This window comes from Amblyraja radiata, chromosome 5 (assembly GCF_010909765.2).
Source record: "Amblyraja radiata isolate CabotCenter1 chromosome 5, sAmbRad1.1.pri, whole genome shotgun sequence".
Taxonomy (NCBI): domain Eukaryota; kingdom Metazoa; phylum Chordata; class Chondrichthyes; order Rajiformes; family Rajidae; genus Amblyraja; species Amblyraja radiata.
The window spans coordinates 20,681,868-20,703,582 of record NC_045960.1 but is presented as its reverse complement, the minus strand read 5'-3'; the positions used below and the strand labels follow the sequence as shown (position 1 = coordinate 20,703,582).

Below are 21,715 nucleotides of genomic sequence, written 5' to 3'. Positions count from 1 at the left end.
GTGCTTAACCAAGAACAAGCCATGGTCACAGATGCAGAGTTGATGGGTGAATGGGCTGTGAATTAAGAATTTTGGAAGCATTGTGCTTGTTTAGAGGATGAATAATGCAGTTGAATCATCTAGTCTCAAGTTATACTGTGTGTTACAACAGCAGATCTAAGAGTTGGGTAAGCTACTGAGATGAAATTGTGTACTGTGAGATGGTATGGATATATGCTTTGAAAGTCTGGTTTTAGGGTACACCAGAATTGTGAATAATCTGATTGCCTGTGACCTAGAATCAAAGCTTGTGATGAAGTCCCAAGAAGATAATTTCAGATGTGCCATTGTTCAGTAAATGCCTGTTTAGGAAAATTATCGGACTGGGAACAGTCTAATACTTTCGAAACAATGGAAAGGTCAAGAGAGGTACTGAGGTGGAGCTAGCTCGGTGTCACCTATGTAAATGTGCAAATATGCTGTATTTTCATGTGACGTTGCCAAAAGGGCAGCAAGTATGTTGATGGATCCTTGAGGATTTGGGTAATGAACTGGGTAGGGAATCCAATGCAGTTGTTTCTCTAGTTGGAGTATTATAGAAATAGCAGTGTTCATTCACATCCAGTGGGACGACTATTAACAGCTGCGGGGAAACTATGTCATCCGTGCATTTGGGTTACGAATGTGCAGAAGGACCTTTCTTAGAATTATGTGGCATAGCATAGTTAAAAAGGAATGTGCTGGGCCACAAAGTCATGGATTCTAGTGATACATGATTACAAACATTGACCCGTTGCATTTTCTAGATAGATAATTTTTGGCTTCTGGATAAGTCCTTCGGATGGTGGTGGTGCCACATTTACAGAACAATGAATATCCTACATAAGAAATTAGAACTGTGATGGTCTCTCGTATTGGTGCTTTTGAGAGCAAAAATGTCGTGACTTGTCAGTGAAGATTTTATGCAGTTCTTATTATTTGCCCGGTTGATGTTGGTTGAACCAAAATGGTAATGTGATAATTTAATTTCCCTTTTTATTACTGGAAACCTAGACCTTACAAAGCTTATTGTGATCCATAATCTTTTACAGCAATGTGGCCAATATTTAAATCTTTGAGGAACTACCCCGAATCTACATGGCTGGTGGGAAGAAAATGAATTCAAACTAGTCTTGGGGATCATTTAAAATTCATAATACCACCAAGATTAGCATAAACGATTAAAAAGACCCCCGGTCGGGCTGTCGGGTCACCGGTTAGTGCTGTGAAGGGTCGGTCAGGCCGCTCGTGAGTGCTGTGAAGGATCGATCAGGCTGTCGGTAGGCCGGTGAATGCTGTGAAGGATTGGTCAGGTTGTCGGTAGGCCAGTGAGTGCTGTGAAGGGTCGGCGGGCTGTCGGGCCGGCCCGTGAATGCTGCGAGCGGGTGGACTGACGGAGCCAGCACTATGGAGGTGCTGAAGGCAGTGTGCAGGGCAGTGCTGCTCCCCACCCTCATCACCATGATGATCCAGAAGAGCATGCTAGCCGAGGTGGACCACTTACTGAGCCCGCAGCCAGTCCCAAAGCGGCCCCAGCTCCAGAGGGGGGCGGGTTAGGGTTAGGCATTTTCCTCTCAGTGGAAGATGCCTTTGCCTTCCCCCAGCCTGGCACTGCCCCAGTCCCACTACTGCTGTGACCCCCACTCTGCATCCACGGCAGTCAGTGGGGTTCAGTAAACAGTAGAACCCACAAGAACTGCCCTCACCCATTAATTAGGCTGGTCCAGGAGCTGGACCTCTGTGTCAGTCTCATTCACAATTATATTCATTATATTATTTTTATATAATATAATTATATATGATTACAGTCATATTCACAAGTCATATATAAGTGTGTGTGTGTGTGTATATATAATAATATATGGTTTAAATAGACAGCAGTACGGAATTAGGCTCCCCATAGAGTAATATGAGCATTGAACACTAGATGGCGCTTACTTTTAAGATCTCATTTTCTAATTAGCTTAATTAATTAATGTGCAACTTTTGTCACTGATGAGTTATCACTTCCTTCTCAATTATATTTTTTCTAATCTGTTCAACATTTGAAGTAGTTCTCTTACATGGGTCACGAAAGTTAAATTCTAGACACATTTTCGATGCTCGGCCCACAGCCTAATACTTGAGACAGACGAACAATTCTGTGTTCATGGGTTCATGGTTTCTTGATCATTCTTGATATTGTAAATATTTAATGCACATTCTGAGTAGGTGCTTCTTTCTCCCTTCATTGGATTTGCCATAAATGTAGACAAAGCTTTGACACTAGCACTTATTTGATGTTGACATTTTACACAAATCTATTTTGTCCACTAGGTTGAGTATATGCTGTTATCATTTGATCACGAGCATCAGAAAGTTCAGGTGTTGCTACAGGGAGAAGAAATTCTCCATGAACTGCAAAATCGAGGAGAAAAGGCCAATCCTAAGTAAGTAAATATTTCATACATTTATTTTTGCATTACTGAATTTTCTCAGGCAGTACAGTAGATGTTGCAGATAATTATAGGGAATGGGGAAGAAATAACCACGTTCTTTTTGCAGGATATCTCTGTTTTCCCTAGATGGTGGGTTGTGAAGCATTTTGCTGTTGATTGCCTGTATTAATTAAGACTCTTTGGAACAGTGGTGTTATAATAGTTACCAGCTACACTTCAGCACTAATTGGAAGAGATTCAATTTTCTTTGTTGCTGGTTTATCAACCATAAGCAGAGCAGTCAACCTGGAGCTGGGTAATTTAAAAAAAATCACAAATCACACTCATTATGCTTAAGCATAATTCTTATGAGCTGCATGTTCCAATTCTAAGATTGAGCATCATAGATGAGCATTTTATTGACCAACCTGAAGTGCACCCCTTGGTTTTGGGTGGTATCTAATCATGAAATATCTTTGATTCAACCAATAAATATTGTGTCCCTCCAGAGATAATTAGTGCTTGACAAGGAAATAGCCTTATTTCCTCTGCTGATCATTTAGTTTAGTTTAGAGATACAGCGTGGAAACGGGCTCTTCGGCCCACCAAGTCCATGCCAACCAACAATTACCCGTACACAAGTTCTATGTTATCCCAGTTTTGCATTTACCCACTAGGGGCAATTTACAGAAGCCAATTAACCTACAAAATCAGAACATCTTTGGAATATTGAAGGACACCAGAGCTCCTGGAGAAAGCTCACAAGGTTACAAGGAGAACATACAAACTACAGACAGCACCCGTAGTCAGGATTGAACCTGGGTCTCTGACGCTGTAAGGCAGTGACGCTGCTGCTGCTGTACCACTGTGCCGTCCATCGAGTGTTCATGTTCATTGTGGTAGATCTGCTGCCTCAGTGCCAGGGACCCGGATTAGATCCTGTGTAGAGTTTACGTTCTTCCTGTGGCCTAGATGGGTTTCCTCTGGGTGTTCTGGTGTCCTCCCACATCCTAAAGATGTGCTAATTTGAAGGTTAATCGATCGCTCGTAAAATTGCCCCTAATGTGAAGGGTGTGGAGAACATAGACTCGGTGGGCCAAGGAGCCTGTTTTCATGCTGTATCTCTAACTAAGATAATGCTATGACACTTCCTTGCATTCCTGCTGAGATTAACCATTGGGAGACAGGCCTGTTTATATCTTAGAACATTACAGCAGGCAGCACATTTAGACCAAATGGATCGATCAAGCCTTATCACAAACCTGCTGGATCACTTATAAGCACCAATATGTTTGTTTAATAGGTCAGGAGCACTCTTCTGACACATGTTATGCCTTCTGTTGAAATTGAATGCCTTAAAAATATAACATACTGCAAAGAGCTACTCTTGCAGAATTTTATCTCAAGGGCAATAATACCTGTGCAAATCATTCTTTTTATTAGGGCCTAATGCAGTGTTATTCATATATGGATATAGGTTTAACATATGCAGTAAATAAACATCACAAAACTGCAGATTCTGGAGGTCTGAAATAAAAGTAAGCATGTGGAAATAATAAACATTAAGGTGGCATCTTTGGGGAGTAAAACCGAGCAAACCAGGAAGTGTCTTTTGATGTGAGACATTTAATCCAGTTTCTCTATTCACTTTCCACCATTTTCTATTTTTGTTAAATATTGCAGGTTGCTTAAATTGGGAGAAAGAATCCTTGCACTATATTATCACTTGCTACCGTAGAGAAATTTGTACAAACTAACATATTATATGAAATTTGCAAATAAGATTCAAATTAATTGACTTAAAAAACCATAGATGCAGCCAAATTCCTGAGTGGATCTGCTGTATAAAATAACAGTCCAATGTTATGATATTTTGCCCAAAGCCACCCGACTCTTTGGAGACCTGAGTATGCAAGCTATATGATTGAAGGAACACCCGGGCAACCATACGGAGGGACGATGGCCGATTTTAACACTGTGGAAGCAAACATGAAGTTGCGGCGACAGGAGGTGTCTGCCTTGTTGAAGCCAAATGAGACCATTTGCACCATCACTGCTTTCCCTCGGTTAGTAAATGACTTCACAAAGTAGCATGATATAAGCTCTGAATGTTTTGCTTTTAATCTATCTCTGAATTCTTGAAGGTTGTGTTGTCCCGTTTCTCCCCCTCCCCTTTATTGTCATAGTTGGGTTTTATTGGATGGTATGTGTGATTTTTCACTTGCAAAAAAATGGGACCCCATAACAGCGATTCAATTCTTAATGCTTTACTTAGGTGAAATTTTATTAATGTCTAATGACATTAGCATATTAGGATGAGCATATTAATAATAATAATAATAATAATAATAATAATAATAATATATTTTATTGTCATTGCACGTCAGTGCAACGAGATTTAGTGTGCAGCTCCACTGATGTACAAGAAAGGTAAATAAATACAATACATAAATAAGCAAGCTGAATTGATTGACGTGACCATCTGAGGGAGACTGTCCAAAGGGGGTGGGTGGGGGGGCACTCATTAGGGCCGGTTCAGAGCCGCTATAGCTCTTGGGATAAAACTGTTCCTGAGTCTGGAGGTTCGGGCGTAGAAGGCCTTGTAACGTCTGCCGGAGGGAAGTAGTTGAAACAGACCGTGGCAGGGGTGTGATGAGTCCTTATGGATGCTGAGGGCCTTCCTGAGGCACCGCATGTGGTAGATGCCCTCCAAGGCTGGTAGCTCTGTCCCGATGATCCGCTGCGCTCTGTTGACAACGCGCTGAAGAGCTCTCCTCTCCGCCTCCGTGCAGCTGAGATACCACACAGAGATGCCATACGTTAGTATGCTCTCTGTGGTGCAGCGGTAGAACGTTGTCAGCAGCTGTTGGGGCAGACCAGTCTTTTTTAATGTCCTCAGGAAGAACAGTCGTTGCTGTGCCTTCTTGACCAGCGCGGCGGTGTTTGTGGACCATGTGAGGTCTTCTGAAATGTGAGTGCCCAGAAACTTAAAGCTGGACACTCTCTCCACACTTTCCCCGTAAATGGAGATTGGGGCGTATTCTCCAGAATGGGACCTCCTGAAGTCAATAATCAGCTCCTTGGTCTTGGAGGTGTTTAGTGCCAAGTTGTTATTGGCGCACCAGTCCGCCAGGTTCTGCACCTCCGCTCTGTAGTTTGTTTCATCACCGTTGGTGATCAGCCCAATCACTGTTGTGTCGTCTGCAAACTTCACGATGGTGTTGGTGTCGAATGCAGGGACACAGTCGTGAGTGAAGAGGGAGTAGAGCATGGGGCTTAGTACACAACCCTGTGGTGTGCCGGTGCTCAGGGTGATGGTGGAGGACAGGTGCGGGCCCAGTCTCACTGCCTGCGGTCGCTCCGTGAGAAAGTTCAGGATCCAAGCGCATATCGGTGAGCTGAGGCCTAGCTGGTGGAGTTTGGTGGTGAGCTTGGTGGGGATGACCGTATTGAATGCAGAGCTATAGTCAATGAAGAGCATCCTCACATACGTGCCCTGTCTGTCCAGGTGAGTCAGGACAGTGTGAAGGGCCAGAGAGATGGCATCCTCTGTCGATCTATTTGCCCTGTATGCAAATTGATGGGAGTCCAGTGAGGCAGGGATGCTGGATTTAATATGGGAGAGGACCAGCCTTTCGAAGCACTTCATAGGGATTGGAGTCAGGGCAACCGGCCGGTAGTCGTTGAGGTTGGTGATTTTTGACTTTTTCGGCACCGGCACTATGGTGGCTGTTTTCAGGCACTTGGGGACCGTTGCCAGAGATAGAGATAGATTGAAGATTCTCGTGAATACCTCCGCCAGCTGTCCAGCACAGTCCTTTAATACTCTTCCCTGGACTCCATCCGGGCCTACAGCCTTGCGTGGATTGATCCTACGCAGAGCGCACTGTACCTCCTGAGTGCTCAGTGTTAAGGCCTGTCCCTCCGCTATGGCCAGGGTTATTCCACACCTGGTGGTGTTGCCAGTTTCGAACCGGGCAAAGAAGGTGTTTAGTTCGTTGGCCAGTGTGATATCACCGTGGGGGCAGGCGGGGCTGCTCTTGTAGTCAGTGATGTCCCTGACACCCTGCCACATGCTTCTGGTGTCCGCGGTATTGAAGTGGTCTTCTACCCTTTGCCTGTGGATGACTTTGGCCTTTTTTATGCCTCTGTTCAGGTTCGACCTGGCCGCACTGTAAGCAGAAGTGTCCCTGGATTTAAAGGCGTTGTTGCGTGCCCTTAGCAGATCCTGAACCTCCTTGTTCATCCAGGGTTTCCGGTTTGGGAACATCTCTATTTTCTTGTCCACTGTGACAGTCTCCACACAGCAGTTGATGTAGGAGAGCACAGTGGATGTGTACTCCTCCAAGTCTATCTCTGTACCACTGGTAGCCTGTTGTGCAAACAGGACCCAGTCGGTGCGATCAAAGCAGTCCTGGAGTTGTAGGGTGGCGTCCTCGGGCCATATTTTGACCGTCCTTATTGCAGGTTTGGACTTGCGGATGAGGGGTCTGTATGCAGGCAGTAGAAACAGTATTAAAGGAATGTCATAAATTATTAATACCAATGCTTATCTCCAGGCTTGTTCTGTTTTTAAGTGGCTGTTCGAGAAGGCTGAGGTTTTTCCAAAGCAGTTCTTTATAGTCAATTGTCTATTATCTATATTCTGAAATCAATTTATTTAAAGTAGTTTTCAATTCCTGAGAAGCTTTGGGATGTGTGGTAATCTACAACTCTTTAAACTAGAGGGCCGACCAGTTTTTTGTTTTACTGAGTTTTTTTCCCTTTTGTTGTCCATCCAATGATATATTGATTTACTTGTATGGCAATAAATGATTGATCAGCCACTAAATTCTGGGGACTATCTATTTTTGTGCTCTATTCAAAGGCTTAAGCTGAAGATAAATTCAATTTGATTGCTTAAGTATTGGAAAAGCTTCCGAGCTTTCAGGTGCGGTAGAGGTTCACTTGTACCTCCTCCAACCTCATCTACTCGCTGTTGACTCCTATATATAAGCGAGACCAAGCATAGACTGGCTGATCGTTTCGCTGAACACCTACGATCAGTCCACCTTGGCCAACGTGATCTCCCGATTGCCAAACATTTTAACTCCCCTTCCAGTTCCCCTGCTGACTGTTCTGTCCTGGGTCTCCTCCGTTGTTAGAGTGAGGCCACATCCAAATCGGAGGATCAACACCTCATATTTTGCTTGGGCAGCTTACAATCCAGCGGTATGAACATTGATTTCTTTAATTTCAAGTAACCCTTGCATTTCCTCTATCTTCACCCTCCCCCACCCTAGTTGTCCTGCCAGTTTCACTGTCGTGTCCCTTTGTTATCACCTCCACAGCCAACAATGAACAATAGTGGGCTCCTTGGCCATAGGCTCTGATTTGTTCTGTACCTTTTCATACCTCGAGTTTCCCCCTTCCCTGACTCTCAGACTGAAGAAGGGTCTTGACCCAAAACATCACCTATTCCTTTTCTCCAGAGATGCTGCGTGACCCATTGAGTTATTGCAGCAGTTTGTGAATATTTTCGGTTTCAACCTGCATTTGCAAGTCTTTCCTACATATAATGTCTGTCACATTGGAAATGCACTGTTTGAGGGAAAAGACAAGTTCCATGATGATTTGCTCTCCCACCACTTTCTCTTTCTTGCTCATGCACCTGTTTTTATAATTATTTTCACCAATTGAACTACAATGCCTAATTATGAGTGGGAGAGGAGGATAACATTAACTGGTTAGTTTTGTCGGCTTTACCAAGAGCCACTAAGCACCTCTTTTATTGAACCTTGAAACCACCAACACATGCATAGTTCAATGATTGTGATTAGAATTTGATGCTGTGTAGCTGACCAATACCCAGACTTGAATTGAAACATTTTAGTTGACTGTAGTGCAGAACTGAGGATATGCTGTCTACATTCTTGGATGAAACCTCAGGAGTATCTGATCTTGGATCAACGGTCAAAAGCCCAATGGTGTTGATTGTGTCAAATTAATGCAACGGTCTTACAATCCAATTGTTGCTCAGCATTTTGTATGAATAAAAAAACTAATGTAAATAGTGAACAGAAAAACACTGTACCCTCTACAGGGTACTTAGTCATACACCACGGGAACAGGCCCTTCGGCCCAAATCTTCCATGCTGCATTAGAGTTGCCCAAGTAGCCCATCTAAGCTAGTCCCATTTGCCTGCATTTAGGCCATATCTACTTCAGTCGTTTCCTACATATGTACCACGGCCTGTTCCTGTGCTTTATGACTCTAGATAGACATAAAATGCTGGAATAACTCAGCGGGACAGGCAGCATACAAACTTAAAGCACACGGTATTGGGGGTTCAGTATTGATGTGGATAGAGAACTGGCAGGCAGACAGGAAGCAAAGAGTAGGAGTAAACGGGTCCTTTTCACAATGGCAGGCAGTGACTAATGAGGTACCGCAAGGCTCAGTTCTGGGACCCCAGCTATTTACGATATATATTAATGATTTGGACGAGGGAATTGAATGCAACATCTCCAAGTTTACGGATGACACGAAGCTGGGGGGCAGTGTTAGCTGTGAGGAGGATGCTAGGAGGCTGCAAGGTGACTTGGATAGGCTGGGTGAGTGGGCAAATGCATGGCAGATGCAGTATAATGTGGATAAATGTGAGGTTATCCACTTTGGTGGCAAAAACAGGAATGTAGATTATTATCTGAATGGTGGCCGATTAGGAAAGGGGGAGATGCAACGAGACCTGGGTGTCATGGTACACCAGTCATTAAAAGTAGGCATGCAGGTGCAGCAGGCAGTGAAGAAGGCGAATGGTATGTTAGCATTCATAGCAAAAGGATTTGAGTATAGGAGCAGGGAGGTTCTACTGCAGTTGTACAGGGTCTTGGTGAGACCACACCTGGAGTATTGCGTACAGTTTTGGTCTCCTAATCTGAGGAAAGACATTCTTGCCATAGAGGGAGTACAGAGAAGGTTCACCAGACTGATTTCCGGGATGTCAGGACTTTCATATGAAGAAAGACTGGATAGACTCGGTTTGTACTCGCTAGAATTTAGAAGATTGAGTGGGGATCTTATAGAAACTTACAAAATTCTTAAGGGGTTGGACAGGCTAGATGCAGGAAGATTGTTCCCGATGTTGGGGAAGTCCAGAACAAGGGGTCACAGTTTAAGGATAAGGGGGAAATCTTTTAGGACCGAGATGAGGAAAACTTTTTTCATACAGAGAGTGGTGAATCTCTGGTATTCTCTCGCAGAAGGTAGTTGAGGCCAGTTCATTGGCTATATTTAAGAGGGAGTTAGATGTGGCCCTTGTGGCTAAAGGGATCAGGGGGTATGGAGAGAAGGCAGGGATGGGATACTGAGTTGGATGATCAGCCATGATCATATTGAATGGCGGTGCAGGCTCGAAGGGCCGAATGGCCTACTCCTGCACCTATTTTCTATGTTTCTATCTCTGGAGAGAAGGAATTAAACCAGCATCTGCAGTTCCTTCCTACACTGTATGGCTTTAAGTACAGTTTTTTTTTTGCTCACTAATTACATACAAAATGTTTATTCCATACAAAATGCTGTGCTACAATTGGATTGGATCACCTTTGCATTTAAATGTCTTTTAAATTCTGTTATTGTACCTGCACCTATTATTTCTTGCAACTTATTCTAAATGCCAACCACCCTTTGTGTGGTAAACATTACTATTCAGGTCCCTATTGAATGTTTCCCCTGTCACCTTAAACCTCTACTTTCTAGTTCTTGATTCCCCAACCAAGGACAAATCAGTTGTAGATTAGCCCACTTCCTAAAGCTTCTCAGGAATTGAAACTAATTTGAAATAAATGTTTGTGTATTACCCAGCATCTGCAGCTTTTTGTTTCTATAGGTTGCACTGTATTGTTGAGGGCACTATATACTTTCTGTGTTGCCTTTGAGTGTGCACATAAAACTTGGATCATTGTGCGTAGGAAAGAACTGCGGATGCTGGTTTAAATCAAAGGTAAACACAAAATGCTGGAGTAACTCAGCAGGACAGGCAGCATCTCTGGAGAGAAGGAGTGGGTGACATTTCGGGTCGAGGCCCTTCTTCAGACTTATTTGTCTTTTGTCTTTTTTCAGGTCTACTGCTCCATCTTGTGTCTACATCATAGACAACTTAGTTGCCGATTGTTAGCACTTTTGGAGATCAACCCCCTTGTTTTCATTAGAACGTGGGGTCAATGTTTGAGATTATTTCACGAATATGCGACCTCTCACACATCTTGCTATAGGATTAGAGCACAAATATTGACCTGCTTTTTGCACTGTTTCAATTAGCATCGGTAGATAACTAATATTTGGTAGAGGACTGGAAGAACTCCAAAAAAAGATCTTCAATATTTTGAGTCGAGATCCCAAACCGTCACCCATTCCTTCTCTCCAGAGATGCTGCCTGTCCCACTGAGACACTCCAGCATTTTGTGTCAAACTTGGGTCATTTATCCATCGTACAAGTCTGTTGTGCATGTGCAGCTATTATATCTTAAAGGTCATTTTTAGATGTTTACTCTGTGGGCTGGGAGTATAATTACCTTGCTTCACAATGTTTGATTGCACTTGTGTGTCATTGAATACTGTCAATTGAACTTCTGTGTATGAGCTGCTGCTGGAGCACGTTCCTGCTGCTCTTCCAGTCAGTGGATCATTTTGTCATGCCATGCACAGTTTTTGCCTAAGATTTTTTTTGCTGAGGTATTATTCAATTAGAAAGTTTTGCATCCAGTGCATACCGAAAATAGAAACAATATCGTAATCAGGTGTTGACAGTGAATGAAATGGATGAGAAAGAATAACAAACTAATCTTCCGAACATTTTGTGTAAATGATCCTAAATTTAATATTTTTCAGGCTTGGGTGTCATCAGTTCACACAACCTGTTTATGAGCCAAAACCAATTGAAAGTGGAGCATCTAAATCACTCTTTTTCCCAGATGAAGCAATTAACAAGCATCCAAGATTTAGGTGAGTTAATGTGAATCTCACTTTGTTCCTGAAAATGCCAACTGCAAATTTGTGGGTTTTTAGTGAAGCCCTACAACTCTAACGCTATATCAACAGCTAAGTAAATGCTTGGTCAGTCATGAACATTGCCCATCCAAATAGGAGTACACCACAACAAGCTTGGATGAAGCAGATTATATTTGACAGTACTTTGCCACCTATATTAAAAATGTTTGTTGTAAGCTATGTTTCCATTTTGAATAGATTATTTATCACAATGACAAAAACAAAATTCAATCAAAAGATAGTTACCCTATATAGTAATGCCAGAACGAAGATTATGTTGACTTATCAACGACATCAGCTGACATGTTCTGAGGACTTGCTTCCTCTTATCTATTGCCAATTTGGCAATTTTGCATACAAAACATTTTTCTTTTCATTCTACCAACACATCAAATTCTAAAAGCTCCTTCCGTTTTCTCTCAAGTACCGACTGTAATAAATTAATCACGATACACATTGAACCTTAATGCAAACAATCTAACTCCGTGTTTTGGTGCAGAACGGATGTCTCACTAAAAATATATTAAAAATAATTAAAAAGTGGATTTGATCTTTTGAAGGCATCCACGTGATAATGCTCTTGCAATTTTTAAAATTTGATATTGTTCAGAGGGTGCACATTATAAATAACATACGTTTGTCATATGGGCCTTTCTTCCTGTATGTTAAAGATTCCTTTCTGGTACTTGTGATCAGATATAATTTTTTATAATGTGGATGTGATTCCCTGCCAAGATTCCCTCCATGTGAAAGGTTCTCTAAGCATGCTTGAATCAAGAAATATGACATTACTCTCTTCAACTAGAATGTCTTGTAGTTCTCAAATTGTGTTGGCCTTTTTACTTGGTATTTAAACTGTTAATAGGCTTGTGCACATTGTGAAATATTACTCTAGAGAAAGAGGATATTTAGCATGTGCTAGCTGTGAGCTATCCAGTTGCCAGCCGCACTGGGCTAGGAATCTGTCTATTTTCAATATATTTAATGTCTTCTGCAGGATCAATAAGTAAGTAAGTTTATTGGCCAAGTATTCATATACAAGGAATTTGCCTTGGTGCTCCGCCCACAAGTAACAACATGACATACAGTGACAGTTACGAATGACTCAGAAAACATTAAACATTAATAATAATAAAACATTAATCATAAAACACCATTGATCAAGCATGTGAAACAACAAAATACCAGATCAACGGGAGGCTACAGATTTTTGGTGTTGAGTAGAGCAACTACTCGTGGATAAAAACTGTTTTTATGTCTGGCTGTGGCAGCTTTGACAGTCCGGAGTCGCCTTCCAGAGGGAAGTGATTCAAAGAGTTTGTGGCCAGGGTGAGAGGGGTCAGAGATGATCTTGCCCGCTCGCTTCCAGAGCCCTTGCAGTGTACAGTTCATCAATGGAGGGAAGGTTGCAACCAATAACCTTCTCTGCTGATCGGACGATTCGCTGCAGCCTCCAGGTGTCGTGCTTGGTGGCTGAGCCAAACCAGACCATGATGGAGAAGGTGAGAACAGACTCTACGATGGCCGTGTAGAATTAGACCATCATTGCCTGTGGCAGATTGTGCTTCCTCAGCTGCCGTAGGAAGTACATCCTCTGTTGTGCCTTTTTGACTGTGGAGTCGATGGTAGCCCCCCACTTAAGGTCCTTGGAGATGATGGTTCCCAAAAACTTAAAAGACTCCACAGATGTGACTGTGGTGTTGTTGATGGTGAGAGGGGTAAGGGGAGGGGGAGCTCTCCTAAAGTCTATATGTCTAAGATTCATGTTTATTAAATAGGATATCTCAACAGGCACATGATATTGGTCCTTTTAAACCGATCACATCCAGTGCTTCGAACTTCTAACATGACTTAGTGAATATGGCAATAGCTGTACTAACAAGTTCTATAAACTGTAATATCCCAGCAGCCTGATTCAGTATAAACTAGTATATTTTTTATAATGTTGTCTGTTCTTGTATTGAATTTTTCTTCAGCACTTTGACTAGGAACATTCGTCACAGGAGGGGAGAAAAAATAGCCATTAATGTACCAAGTAAGTGAAAAAAGAACACATTTACAAATCATTACGTTCTATCGGCAGTGGCCTCTCATAAATATGTGTGCTGTTACATTTCTCCTATGTTTTTGACCACTTTGTCTGATTGAATGATAGTATCTACCACCAATTTCCTTTGAATCCTCAGGATCTCTGCTCTTTTGGGCAATAAAGCTCTTTGACTGGTTTCCATGTCGTTCAGAATCATACTGGCAGGGCATTGATAAGAGACATGTCACCATTTTTTACTTGATTTCACCGTTCCCATCTGACCGGTGGATGTAAATTAGTTGCTAGCATCTGAGGGGGCTGGGGTCTGTACTTGGAGTATGCCGTATGTTTTGAATTGCCTTGTATTGTATTAAAAACTGTTGAGTAAAATGTTTAATATTAGAGGTCTACTCGGGTAGGAAGTGAAGATCTGATCCAAATACGACCAAATCAAATCCACGGTTAAACAGATGACTGATGATACCTTTTAAATAAAACCTAATTACATTTAGAACAAAGTAATCTAGGTGGCAAATTGATTTTCATGCTGCAGTTTGTAAAACTAGAAAAATATGATCAGGAGCTCAATCATAATTCCACTGATAGTCTGAGGTTAGAGTGATGGGGACATCCAGCATGGAAACAGGCCCTTTGGCCCCACTCGTCCATGCCAACTAAGATGCCACATCTAAGCTAATTCCAAAGTCCCTCTAAACCTTTCCAAAAAATGTACATGTCCAAATGTCTTTTTAAAAGTTGTTATTGTACGTCTCAACTGACTTAAACTGAACACAGCTCTCCAAGTGTGGCCTCATCAACATGGCCACCAAGTGGCGCAGCGGTAGAGTTGCTGCCTTATAGAGCCAGAGCCCCAGGTTTGTTCCTGAATATGGGTGCTTGTCTGTATGGAGTTTCTACATTCTCCCTGTTTCCGCGTGAGTTTTCTCTGGGTGCTCCGGTTTCCTCCCACACTCCAAAGAAGTACAGGTTTGTAGGCTAATTGGCTTGGTATAATCGTAAATTATCCCTTTAGTATAGCGTTATGGTGCTGGAATTGCTGATCCGCGCAGCCTCGGTCGGCCGAAGGGCCTGTTTCCGCACTGTATCTTCAAACTAAACTAATCTTGTACCACTGTATCATAATATCCCAAATTCTTTACTCAATTACTTAACTGATAAGGCTGACATGCTAAAAACGGCTTCACCACCCCATGAAGCTGTGATGCAGCTTTCAGGGAACAATGTATTATTACTCCCAGATTCCCCTGCCCGACAACACTCCCCAGGGCCCTGCATTCATTGTGAAAGTCCTGCCCTGGTTTGACTTCCCAAAATGCAACACCTCCAACTTTCCTGAATTAAACTACATGATTTCCTTAATGCTCCTCAATCCCCTAGATGCCTCCAGGGATCACTGGTCCCAGTTGCCTATACCTGACCCGTGCCTAGTTTTTCCTCAATTTCTCTTGTCATCCATTCCTTACTCATTCCTGCCTTGCCCTTCACTCTAACAGGAACATGCATGCCTTGAACACTCACTATGACCCTTTTAAAAGAAATCTACTTCCCGGACGTCTCTTTGCCCAAAAGCAAACTACTCCAATCAACATACGCAACTTTGTGTCCAATACCATCAATTTAGAACGTTAACTTGGGGTCCTGTCCTATCAGTTAATCATTTCTATTTTAAAGCAAATAGGATTGTGGTCGCTGGTCCCAAAAAAGTTCATTCACTGACAATTTAGTCACTTGGCCGTCCCAATTCCCTAATAGTGGGTCAAGCTTTGTCCTCTCCCATGTAAGGCCCTCTACATATTGCCAAAAGAAACTTTCTTGGAAACCTTCTTGGAAAGTTTCTTGAATTGGCCTCCACTGCCACAGAGGGCAGTGGAGGCCAATTCAATTCACTGGATGTTTTTAAGAGATTTAGCTCTTGGGTCTTAAGGAATCAAGGGATATGGGGAAAAAGCAGGAACTGGGTACTGATTTTAGATGATCAGCCATGATCATATTGAATGGCCGTGCTGGCTCAAATGGCCTACTCCTACACCTATTTTTCTATGTTTCTTAATCATACATGACAAATTCCATCCCAATTAAGCCCTTCGTGCTATGGAAATCCCAGTCTATGTTGAGAAAGTTAAAATTCCCTACTATGATTGCCTTGCAGATTTACAGTAACCTGTAATTTCCTGGTAACTATTTGGGGACCTATATTACGATACCAATAAGATGATCATCCCGTTCTTTTTTTATTTCTCCACTCTACCCATGTAACCTCACTGGACGAACGTTCAGTAATGTCATCCTAACTTCTGAAGTAGGGTCGCGTTGCAAAACTTAACTTGTTCCTTTTCTCCAGAGTTGCTGCTTGACCTGCTGAGTTGCTCTAGCTATTTGTGTCTAACTTCCTAGATATCTGCAGCACTCCGTGCTCATTTTGATGCTTGCTTCAACTGATGAGACTTTTTATCTCTACCACCCTCCCACTGCCTTTACCCCCTCACCACCCTGTGCTTTAAACATCATTCCTCTCTAATTTCCCACCAATTTCCTTAAACCTATGTCCCACAGTTGTTGATCTCTCTAGCTTGGGGAAATAGATCCTTTCAACTTTATTTATTTTTTATTGGAAGCATAATGCTACCAGGTATTGTCATGCTTATAACCTATTCTCTCTTTCAGTTTATAAAGACAAAAAAGTGTCCTCTCCTTTTGTTGAGAAGTTTCTTAATGATGACGGCGAAGCAGCAAGAGCTACAAAACCTGACCACATTTATATGGATGCTATGGGGTTTGGAATGGGCAATTGTTGCCTTCAGGTAAGTTTTAATTAAAAGATTTGTGAATAATGTTAATTTAATTTTTAGCTACATTCTTACCAGTACCTTTTTTTGTTTGTGAAAGGTGACGTTCCAAGCTTGTAGCATCTCAGAAGCCCGATACCTTTATGACCAGCTCGCCACAATTTGCCCTATCGTGGTAAGTGTTGGTCTTGGGATGGGGGGTTTTCGAGGGAGCTTTGTAGCGGCAGATTTTCATATCTTTCAGGTAATTAGCACCCTAGCCGCTATTTGGATGAGAATGGTTGAAGGGGGTGTCTTCTAAACGCATGCAAGCTCATTCACAGAGACCTTCAGAGCTTCTCAGATATGGCTTAAAAACAGTCTTTTGATGAATAAATGCTTTATTGTTGATAGTAAGATACATCCAAGTTTCTTCCGACTCGTTACTACAATCTTCTTCGAACTCCAGCTTATTACTTTAGACATTAGTAAACTCCTCGTGTCTCCGTAACACTGGTAAGATCTGCCGTGATCTCCTTTAGATCTCCCATGGACCCCGCATGGGAGACCTTCTCCATCGTCTCTCCAAACTAATCTAAAAACTAAACTTCTGCGCGAGAATCTAAGCTCCAAACACGCCCAAAAACACGTCATAAATCCCACCCACAATGTAACGGGCAGTCTACATCATCAATGACATGCAAAACAGGCCAAATGGCCACGACAAGCTTGGCAAGGAAAGGAACGAGGCCTGCAGGAAGAAAGATAGGGAGTTGGGTGGCGGAGGGTAGGTTATGGGTGGGACAATCCTGTTTCCTATGATTTGATTTCATTCATTATCTGTGGAAACACTACACGATGTTGGGGAAGTCCAGGACAAGGGGTCACAGTTTAAGGATAAAGGGGAAATCCTGTAGGACCGAGATGAGAAAAACATTTTTCACACAGAGAGTGGTGAATCTCTGGAACTCTCTGCCACAGAAGGTAGTTGAGGCCAGTTCATTGGCTATATTTAAGAGGGAGTTAGATGTGGCCCTTGTGGCTAAAGGGATCAGGGGGTATGGAGAGAAGGCAGGTACAGGATACTGAGCTGGATGATCATCCATGATCATATTGAATGGCGGTGCAGGCTCGAAGGGCCGAATGGCCTACTCCTGCACCTATATTCTATGTTTCTATGTTTATGGGTGGAGGGTGGTGTCTGGAACTGATGGGCGGTTATAAATCAACTTAATTTTCCACGTCAGTCCCCTAATAGCAGAAACAATGAGAAGTATATTTTCAGTGAACCGTTATGGAAGGAGTTGGCTTAAGTCCAGGTTGGTGTGTGTGTGTCTGCAGGATTAGTTGGTTACTTCTTTCAGGAATGTGATGAATTTATAAAACTTGATTACCTCATTTCTCACCGTCTGGAATATGATATCCCTTGTGTAACTTCCCCTTAATAATCAAAGATTTGATGATTTTAAATACCAATTGCCTTCATATGTTACTCCTTGAAGATCATCTCAAGCTATGCTATTTTTAAGGAATCAAAAATTATTTTTGATTTTAAATAGATTATTTGATAAAATTGGGCAGTACTAATAATTAGCAACATTCCTGGAAAGTTTCTATTTCTTCAACTGTTAGTCAAACCTTTCACACAAATTTGAAAGAACTTCCTGCATTATACTCTTCTAATTATTTTTATATCTATTGCCCTTTTGAAGGACGTTTATACAAAACTACACTCTGCAGCCCCTGATTCATAACTTTTGGGGGAGGGGGGAAATTCACTACTTCCCTCAAACTGAGTGGTGGGCTACAATGAAAAATCAAACCAGTGCTTTTCACAGGATTCCCTGTATTACTTAATAGTAATTGCATTTTAAGGACAATTATTATAAAGAAGGGAAATCAAGTTACAACTGGCATGTTAAATGGCTGAAAATAATAATGAATTGATATGTAGGAATGAATCATATTGCAAACAAAATATCAGCTAAATTATGATATTTGTAAGAAAATATGTTTCCATTAAAATGAAGTGACAGTCACTTAGCATAATCCATTTAAATGTTAACAAATTGCAGTTAAATTAAATATTAATCCAGACTGGCACTTTCAATGGTACTTTATTGTCATAAAATTGTCACAGTAAAATTATTTTATTGCAGACAATTTAGCAAAGTTTTACAATCACATTTCACAATCATACATGGGCACGAGGGTGTAAGGGTACATTAGGGTGCATTGAGGCAATATACATGTCGCCACAATTCTGGTGTTATCTTGAACCCTTCAAGTTCAAAGTTATCAAATATGTAACTCATGTAAATCAACTCAGCTTCTTCGAGCGGCACTCGATCCAATTGAGCCCCAGATTGTCGCTGGGGTGTAATTTCTCCTGTAGTGCCTCCAGCGGCCCACTCCACCGACAGGCCGACCTGTTAACCACTGTCCCTCCCCTCACATGGCCACCGCCCAGCTTCCCGCAGCCAAAGTGTCTCTGAGGGCGCGGGAGGCGAGTCCCCACCCAGTCAGTGACACGGTTCCTTTTCTCTGTCTGCTGTTGCTGCCATCTTGAAGAGCTCGATATGCATAACTTTAGTAGGTTTCTTGCAACTGATCAAAGAAAATAAAGCTAACCGTAGGGTATGCATGTTTACATAGAAACATCGAAAATAGGTGCAGGGGTCGCCCTTCGAGCCAGCACCGCCATTCAATATGGTCATGGCAGATCATCCAAAATCAGTACTCCGTTCCTGCTTTCTCCCCATATTCCTTGATCCCATTAGTTTGGGGGACAACTAGTGTTGGCTGGTGAACACTCGGGTTGTAACAAGATGTGTAGGGTGGATATTGCAGTTGGCAACGTTTTACGGGAAATTGTAAGATTGTGTAAATCTGAGGACTAAAGATTTCTATTTTCCAAGGATGTAAACTTGAAGGGAAATATCTGCTATTAGTGTGGAAAAGGTTGGTGTAGAGAGCAAGGAGTCATCGCTGAAGGAATGTTTCTGGAGTGATTACTGAAGGAATATCAACGTGCCAAATGAAATTTTCTTTTTTTTGAGTGACAACATAAAGTTATTCAATGGGCCAACCTTGAAGGATTTGTATGAGAGTTGATATGAAGCAGGTTTTAGGCTAATTAATGTAGCATAGATATTTTATTTGTGCACTTCAAACATAGATGATTTAAAAGTAACGCTGATTTATAGAATTGTATTATTGAGGTGATAATGAACCTATTAAATATTTATAGTCATAACCTTTGATCTTGAAGTCAGAAAGAAAAGTGCAAATAAAATATTAAGATGAATAAACTGCTATTATGTTCTGGTACCATGTGTAACTAATTTATTGCAATATAGTCTATCGTATAATTATTTGTCGTATTGTTACATTTAATGTGCTTCTAAAGCTGCAGCAAGTAATAATTCGATTGTTCCGATCCCGGTGCATATTGGCAATTAAATACTTTTGACTAATTCAGTTGAGTCTTGCTGAGGAAAACATTGGCCTAAAGATGTTGTGAATTTGGGATCATATAGCTCATTCATATTGATGGTTTGATTGGGTATTTAAACATTATAGATGGGTAAACATAATTATAATATTTCTGACGAAAATATATAAACTAAACCATTCAATAGCATGAAAGTGCCCTGATGTCATTTAATATATTCTGTGCATAAAGGTGAAATTAATAAAATTAAACTGAAATGAATTAAATTCTGGACTGCTGCATTTAAGTACAATTTTCCTTTCAGATGGCTTTGAGTGCTGCTTCACCAATTTATAGAGGTTACATATCGGACATAGATTGTCGCTGGGGTGTAATTTCTGCTTCTGTGGATGATCGAACCAGAGAAGAAAGAGGTTTGGAGGTAACCAAGTGAATTCAGTTGTGTTTGCTTGCCATTATTTAAACTTGCACAGCGTGAATCTAAAGCCTGATTTGTTTTTTGTAGCCATGCAAACACAGCAAGTACAGGATCAGTAAATCCAGGTACGATTCTATTGATAGTTACCTCTCCAAGTGCGGGGAAAAGTACAATGATCTGGAATTGACAGTCGATGATGAAATCTACATGCAGCTTCGAGAAGGAGGTAAAAATGAATTCATTTAAACAAAAAAACGTTGTCTTTTTTTAATTCAACAGCCAATTATCGTACTTGCTGGAAATGGGGTTGGTTAGAAACGTATGGAAAAAAAAGATTAATATTTCAGGTTGTGGATTATTCATCAGAACTGGGAAGATTTGGAAAGACAGAGGAATTAGAGAGGTGATAAACAAGGGGAATAAAACCAGAAAATGCTGGAAACACTCGGGTGTGGCAGTATCTTTCCAAAGGGAAACAATTAATGCTTTGGGCCAGAGATTCGTCACCAGATAAGCAGCCACATGTTTGTTTCAAAACAAAAGGAAGATCTGTGACAATGGAAAAACCAGAGCTTAAATCCTAAAACTAAAGAATAGGAGAGTGAATAGTAAAGAAATACATTATTTTAAAAGATTTGGTTTGGCAGTCATACATGGTTGAAATCTGTACAGGGTTTCCAGCCATTCAAAAGAATTCCAATTAATAACATCTAAAATGCTTAATTGTTGGTTGGCTAATTTTGTAATGATTGCTTGGTTGCTAACTTTAAGACCTTGTTTATAAGTTACGAGTTCTTCACGATGAGACCTGAACCATGACAACATTCATTCAAAGTTTGGTGCCATGGTTACATGCATGACATGTATTTCCTTTTAGACTTTGGCATAGATAGAAAGGATCTAGTTATTGTGTCGACTGAAATCTCCTGTCAGCATTTGACCAATGCTCTTGCTCGCAGATTTAAACAATTATTTAGTTTATTTTCCTTGTTTTACCATTGTATTTTTGCAAACCCAGTCTGTAAGAATTATACATTAAACTTTAGGTAAGTTTTCACATTGCTTTTCTATGGAAGTTGTCGTTTTAAAATTTCAATCTCATTTTATTCTCCCATATTAATTCCTTGGTGAATTGTGAATCCTTGGGTTGAAACTTCTTTTGGCAAGTCTTTCTCTTTTGTAATAGGATCTCCCCCTCCTGAACCCACTCTCCCAAACTCTGCTTCATCCATCTCTCACGCGCACACACACACACACACACAACACACGCATGCCAATTTAATCCTTCAAATGTTTGCCCATCATCTGCACCATGAGCTGCCTGGATCACAAACAAAATCTAATTTTCCCCATATTGTCTGAAGTTACTTTGACAAAACTCTAAAATCCCTTCTGTGGCTTAGCATTATTCTCTACCTGATTAAACTCCTACAAGTACCTTGTTGCTAAGTGCACATGCATGTACCCTTGCATAGTAACTTCATTCTGTTTCAGTTACCGCAGGTTGAGTTCTTAGTGGGTGGAAATTTTGCATCTTCTTTCAGAATTAGAAGTGTACATTGCGA

At 41.4% G+C, this 21,715-nt stretch overlaps 1 protein-coding gene across 2 annotated transcripts in view; it reads left to right on the top strand.

Annotated features, from left to right (window-relative positions):
* Positions 1 to 21,715, top strand: part of gclc (glutamate-cysteine ligase catalytic subunit) — a 67,272-nt gene that overhangs the window by 21,147 nt on the left and 24,410 nt on the right. For both annotated transcript variants that reach the window (XM_033020695.1, XM_033020696.1), the window contains 8 exons: positions 2,335 to 2,447; positions 4,319 to 4,501; positions 11,305 to 11,418; positions 13,440 to 13,498; positions 16,178 to 16,314; positions 16,400 to 16,474; positions 20,037 to 20,153; positions 20,238 to 20,376. In XM_033020695.1, the coding sequence (XP_032876586.1) occupies positions 2,335 to 2,447; positions 4,319 to 4,501; positions 11,305 to 11,418; positions 13,440 to 13,498; positions 16,178 to 16,314; positions 16,400 to 16,474; positions 20,037 to 20,153; positions 20,238 to 20,376 (937 nt within the window). The remainder of the gene's footprint in view (positions 1 to 2,334; positions 2,448 to 4,318; positions 4,502 to 11,304; positions 11,419 to 13,439; positions 13,499 to 16,177; positions 16,315 to 16,399; positions 16,475 to 20,036; positions 20,154 to 20,237; positions 20,377 to 21,715) is intronic.